Here is a 6,337-nt window from a genome sequence, read left to right on the forward strand (position 1 = left end):
TGTGCGAGTTGAGCCGCTGGGTCTCGGCAAAAGTGTCGCAGGAAGAGTCCCTTAGCCTCTGTGCGGAGCAAGAGGGCCGTCAGGGATTCTCCTGACTTTTTGTTCGACCCTCGCGCTTCCTTTTCGCTCGGAAGGAGGGGTGGAAGATGCCACGCTACCCTCGGTGGGCGCGAGCGACGGCATTTCCGGTGAGCTGTTATCGGGTAAGTCCGAGTGGAGGCCCGTACCCCGTTCGCTGGGGGTCGGCTAGCGGTCCTGAGACGCGCTCCAAGAGTACCGGAGGGTTTCTCTAGTGGGTGCCGAGGCCGTTCGCTGGGCCTCGGTGGCTCGGTGCCTCCCTACGGTGGGATCCCATTCGGAGACTTCCCTGCCGGTCTCGGACACGACACAGGGCATCCCAAGCGTCTCGCTTGCTTGGGCCTCGGCCTCGCATAGGCTCGCCCGTAGTCGCCCCTGACTCTGTTGTCCTGGGGCGGCTGTCGAAACCCCTGGGGGCCCAGCCTTCGAACCCCTGGACCGTAACGGGCTTGGGTCGCTTGTCTTTATCTCGGGTGCAGGAAGAGCCCCCGAGCCTCCGCACGGAGCGAGAGGGCGGTCAGGGGTCCTCCCGTCTTTTTTGCCCGTCCCCCGCCCGTCCTTTTCGCTCGGACGGGGGGGGGCTGTTTGCCGAGCCCACTCGTGTGCGAGCCTGAGCTGCTGGGTCTCGGCAAAGTTGCAGGAGGGCCCCCGAGTCTCTCGCGCGGAGCGAGAGAGCGGTCAGAGGTCCCCTGGCTTTTGGTTCGCCCCTCGCGTGTGAGGGTCTGACTGCCGAGCCCCCCTCGGGTGCGAGCTTAGGTCGCGGGGTCTCGGCGTCTTTTTGCAGAAGGAGCTCCCTAGCCTCTGCACAGAGCAAGAGGGCCGTCAGGAGTTCTTCCGGCTTTTTGAACGACCCTCGCGCTTCCTTTTCGCTTGGAAGGAGGGTTTGTATTGCCGAGCCCCCTCGTGTGCGAGCCCAAGTCGCTGGGGTTCGGCAATGTGTCGCAGGAAGAGTCCCTTAGCCTCTGCACGGAGCAAGAGGGCCGTCAGGGATTCTCCTGACTTTTTGTTCGACCCTCGCGCTTCCTTTTCGCTCGGAAGGAGGGTTTGTGTTGCCGAGTCCCCTCGTGTGCGAGCCCAGGTCGCTGGGACTCGGCAACGTTTTGCAGGAAGAGTCCCTTAGCCTCTGCGCGGAGCGAGAGGGCCGTCAGGGATTCTCCTGACTTTTTGTTCGACCCTCGCGCTTCCTTTTCGCTCGGAAGGAGGGGTGGAAGATGCCACGCTACCCTCGGTGGGCGCGAGCGACGGCATTTCCGGTGAGCTGTTATCGGGTAAGTCCGAGTGGAGGCCCGTACCCCATTCGCTGGGGGTCGGCTAGCGGTCCGGAGACGCGCTCCAAGAGTACCGGAGGGTTTCTCTAGTGGGTGCCGAGGCCGTTCGCTGGGCCTCGGTGGCTCGGTGCCTCCCTACGGTGGGATCCCATTCGGAGACTTCCCTGCCGGTCTCGGACACGACACAGGGCATCCCAAGCGTTTCGCTTGCTTGGGCCTCGGCCTCGCATAGGCTCGCCCGTAGTCGCCCCTGACTCTGTTGTCCTGGGGCGGCTGTCGAAACCCCTGAGGGCCCAGCCTTCGAACCCCTGGACCGTAACGGGCTCGGTGCCTGGTCCCTTTGCCTGAAAGGAATCGGGTGGGGGTTACCTCTCTCCCTGCGGTTAGCAACGGCAGGCGCGCCTTTTGAGGCAGCTTTTTCGGGGAGGTGGGACGGCGCCTGCAGCTGCTGCGGTTGGGCGTGACGTGGCGTCAGTCGACGGGACGTAACTGCACGCGCAATTAATGAGGAGGGAGTGGGCGGTAAGACCGGATCTGGATAACCGCGCCGGATTTCCTGGGGGAAACTTCCCCGATTTCGTCGCCCGGTGGTTTCGATTCGTCCCTGCATAAATACGCAAACAGCCTCGCCCTCTCCCTCCTTACCTTTTCCGCGTTCGCCTTTGCTGCCTCCGTGCCGTCGCTGAGAGCATAGAGCGCCGGGGAAGAGAAGTGCGAGGGCGAGAGATCGAAAGAGAGAGGGAGAGAGATTACCGCTGTAGCAGCGTCCTCCGCCGCGCAATGGCTGGTGGTCCCGTCATCCTCCCGGCGGATCCCTGGGAGCGGTCCGACGTCACCGAGGAGAAGCTGCAGTCGCTCGTGGAGGCCGGTCTTCTTCGCCCGATCACCGACCCCGACGAGCCGGAGTGGATTGCTCCGGGGGACGAGTCGGAGCCGAGGCCGCGCGACGGTTACGTGGTGAGCTTCGTCGTCTTCCACGAGCGAGGCTTCGGGTCGCCGGCGGATAGCTTCATGCGGGCACTCCCGCACTACTATGGCGTGGAGCTGCACAATTTCAGCCCCAACTCCATCGCGCAGGCGGCCATCTTCGTCGCCGTCTGCGAGGGGTATCTAGGGATCGCTCCCCACTGGGAGTTGTGGCTCCATTTGTTCCGAGCGACGTTCACCTCCAAGCCGGGGGGAACGAGGGGGGCTCGGAAGGCGCAGAGGGCCGGCGGCTGCACCCTCCACGTGCGCCAAGACCGGCAGTCCCTCTACATCCCGGCCCAGCTGTCAACATCCAACCGTCGTTGGTATGACGGCTGGTTCTACCTCCGCAACGACGGCGGAGGACTTCCCCCTTATACCGGGCGGGTTGTAGAGAGTCAACCGGAGAAATGGGGGTACGGCGTCATCAAGGTCGACCAGCCTAGGCTGGAACCACTCTTGAGGGCCTTGGGGAAGCTGCGTGACTGCGGCCTTTCGGCGGCCGTGGTCGTGGCGGCCTTTCACCGCCGGAGGGTGTTGCCGCTAATGGCCCGGCGACGGCGGCTGTTCGAGATGACGCCGAGCGACCCGGTCGCCGGTATCAAGATGTCCGCCTTCGCCCTTACCGATGACGAGACCCTGCGTCGGGTGAGGGAGGCGGTAGACGGGAAGCCGAGGCTCGATGACTTGATGCCGTTCCCGATGCGCCCGTCGCGGGGGTATGTCTCGCTGGTAAGTTGGATGTTGTCGAGGCTTTCGCGTCCTTCTTGTTTTTCGCCTTTTTGGTCTGTTGTCTTACTTCGTCGCTCTCACAGGGGATAAGAGACGTGCGAGGCTCCCCGCCGCCCGTTCCTGAGGACGCCCGGCGGCGATCCGTGAACAGGGCGCGTGCCGAGGAGGAGAAGAAGAAGAAAGATGCCCAGGAGGCGAAGCGCACGAAGAAGATCCTCGCGCGCGAAAAGCTGGACGCCCGTCGCCGGCGCCAGAGGCTCGACGGTCTCCCTTTGGAGCCGTCTCCCTCGCCGTCGGTGTCGGATTCTTCGAGCGACGGCGGTGGGTGCGAGGTGGGGACGGCCTGCCTGGAACACCTCCCCGACATCAGGGAGATGGTTCCCGGGGCGCCGGCAAGGAGCCTGACGCCCCTAGGAGAAGGAGGAGGTGTCCCGGGGCCAGTGGTGGCCCGTCCCGGCGCCGAGGCCGGCACACCCGAGGCGCGGGTGTCGGAGGAGCGTGCCGTCGGCCCGATGGGTTCGACGGTGGAGGTTGAGCGGGTGACGGTGGGGGCGACCCCATTATCTCCGCGAAGGGTCGAGGAGGTGCCGGGGTCCGACGGGGACCAGCTGGCACTGGTGGACACCGAGGCCGCGTTGCTGCCACCACCGCCGCCGTTGCAGAGGAGGCGGACGGTGTCGAAGCGGTTGCATCCCCGTTCGCGGTAAGCGTCTTTCCTGGCGGAGTCCACTTCTTGTTTGCCCCTTGGTTGCATGCTGACCTTGGGAGTGTCTTTTCTTGCAGCCAGACGCTTCTGGTGGGAGACCCTCCCTTGGCGCCCCGTAAGGTGCTCAAGGTGAACGTTAGCTCTTCCGCCCATCAGGCAGCGGAGGCGCAGGCAGGCGTGCGACGTGGCGCGGCGTCGGGTGAGGCCGTTTCGGAGGAGGCGGCTGCCCAGGAACAGGGGGCCGAGGCGGCCGCGGAGCGAGTGGAGGAGGAGGCTGCCCAGGAACAGGGGGCCGAGGCGGCCGCGAAGGAGGCTGGGGCGTCTGCCATTGCCGAGGCCACTGAGGGCGAGGCCGGAGCCCCCAAGACCTCCGACGTCAGGGCGGTGGACGCCGAGGCCATCAAGGTAGAGATGGCGGAGGCCAGAGCCCTCGGGTCCGTCGAGACCGAGGCGATGGAGGTGGAGACGGGGCAAATTTTGGTGCCGCCCCTGGTTCAGACAATCTCGTCTGATGATTCCTCCCGAGGGAAGGAGGCGGCGGACGTCGAGGCGGCCAGCACCGCGGAGCAACAAGTCCCAGATCCTGCCGAGGGGAGTTCGGCCCTTGTCCCGCTACGGCCCGAGCCCCGTGGGTGGAACTTCCCGCGTGTTTTCTGGCGGGACCAGGCTGATCCCGAGGGGGAGCCTGTGTTCGCCCTTGAGGACGTCGCCGAGGGGGGGCGTTGGGATACCCTCGAGGAGTATCGCCAATTGGCAGTGCGGTCGCTGTAGACAGCGATGACCATTATGGGTCAGGACATGCCCGGTGTCACGCGGGTAAGTACTTTCCCCTCTCGTGCCGCGTTGTTTTCTCTCCGAGCCCGCTCGCAGTGTTTTGACGTGTGTTTTTTGTTTTGCCTCCTTAGGAGCTCGAGACCCGATCCCTTGGGAAATCGGTGTTCCTGCGAAATGAGAGGGATATCTGGGACCAGCTCCGGCGCCAGAAGGGCTTGCTTGCCGATGCCCAGGGACTATTGTCGGCGCGGAGTGCGGAAGTGGAGGACCTCCGCCTTCGTTGTGCCGACATTCAGGCGGAGTTGGCCATGGCTAAGGAGCAGTCCGCCCCTCTGGTGGCCAAGATCAAGGAACTGGAGGAGGAGCGAGACTCCTTCAGGCTTCGGGCCCAAGAAGCGACGGCCTCTGCGAAGGCTACAGCCGGGCAGCTGGGTGCGGAGCAGGGCGAGCATCAGGCGACAAAAGTCGCCCTGGCAGAGGCTACCAAGGCGGCCGAGGCCTCTCGGGTCGAGGTCTTAGCCTGGAAGGGCAAGGCCGAGGGTAAGTTCCGCTGAACCATGTTCCTCGTTCCATTTGCTCTTTTTGTCCTGGTTCGCGCTTGACTCCTGACCCCTTGCTACGACGTAGATCTGGAGAAAGAGGCCTCCCAGGCGGCTGAGGCCTCCGTCGCGGCGCAGGCAGCGCTGGATGTCGAGGTCCGGGAGCACGAGGCGCTGCGCAGCGCTGTCCAGTCCGCCTGCGAGGCTCTGGACGTCGAGGAGGTCCAATCAGCTAGCTCCCTTGGGAGCCGCCTCATCGCGTTGAGCGGCCACGTCCGCGAGAGACTCCGAGGGGCGTTGCACACGGGTGTCAAGCGCGCCCTGGCCGTCGTCTCCTCGCACTATGCCATCAACCTCGAGGCTGTCAGCGACGGCTACGTGTTGCCAGAAGATGACGAGGAGGCTGATGCAGAGGTCGTGAGGCTGTTGGAGGCGGCCGAGGCACCTGGCACCGCGTTGGCCAAGCTGTTCGAAGAAGAGGTGGTTCCTCCCGCGCCAGCCGCCGATCCTTGAGCTTTGACCTGGGCCAAAAGGGGCCATGTAACCGAATCGAGTTAGTTGCCGAATCGTGACGTTTTTTTTTGTGGCCGTCGAGGCCCTTAAAGTATTTGCGTATGTGTGCTTCTTAACCGTTTTCCATTCTATTTCTAAGTTCGTGCCCTCTGTCCCGATCGCGAAGAAATCCCTCGGAACCTAAGCCGTCCTTCGGCGAAGGGCGGTGAGGGAGCTGCCGTAGCCCAGAGGCGTAGGCCGTTCTCACGACTCAGCCGGCCCTTTGGCCTCTAGACAGGCTTTTGGTCTTTGGGTTTCTTGCGAAGGTCCCGTCGGAGCGCGAGAGAGTTTGGTGTGGAAATTTTCGGAAAAACGGTTGAGAAATGGTGTCCGGGACTTAGGGGGGTTCCCCCTTTTTAGCCCCCGAGGGAGGCTCGACTTTGCAGAGGCAGAGCCGAGTCTCCCTTATTGCGTTATAGTGACGTCGAGCCCCTATCGATAGATAACCTCTCTGCAAAGAACTTCCTCGGAACCTAAGCTGTCCTTTGGGCGAAACGGTGGTGAGGGAGCTGCCGTAGCCCAGAGGCATAGGCCGTTCTCACGACTCGGCCGGCCTTTTCGCCCTTGAGACGATCTTTCGGTCCTTGGGTTCTATACAGCCGATTTGTCTATAAGGGGGTTCCTCGAAAGATTATAACAATTAAAGAACGCTTCTTTATTTATTTCGAGAAACAATGTAAACAACGTTTGGAAATTTAAGGGTAGAAACGACGTAGCTGTTC

General features: G+C 63.3%; 1 protein-coding gene across 1 annotated transcript in view; it reads right to left on the bottom strand.

Moving 5' to 3' along the window:
* LOC136499972 (STOREKEEPER protein-like) overlaps positions 1-4,535 on the bottom strand; it is a 5,788-nt gene extending 1,253 nt beyond the window's left edge. Inside the window, exons 1-2 of the mRNA XM_066495442.1 lie at positions 4,498-4,535; positions 2,947-3,613 (exon numbers count right to left, since the gene is read on the bottom strand). Of these exons, the coding sequence (XP_066351539.1) occupies positions 2,947-3,613; positions 4,498-4,535 (705 nt within the window). The remainder of the gene's footprint in view (positions 1-2,946; positions 3,614-4,497) is intronic.
* Positions 4,536-6,337: the final 1,802 nt, after the last annotated feature.

Source organism: Miscanthus floridulus, chromosome 13 (genome assembly GCF_019320115.1).
Source record: "Miscanthus floridulus cultivar M001 chromosome 13, ASM1932011v1, whole genome shotgun sequence".
Classification (NCBI taxonomy): domain Eukaryota; kingdom Viridiplantae; phylum Streptophyta; class Magnoliopsida; order Poales; family Poaceae; genus Miscanthus; species Miscanthus floridulus.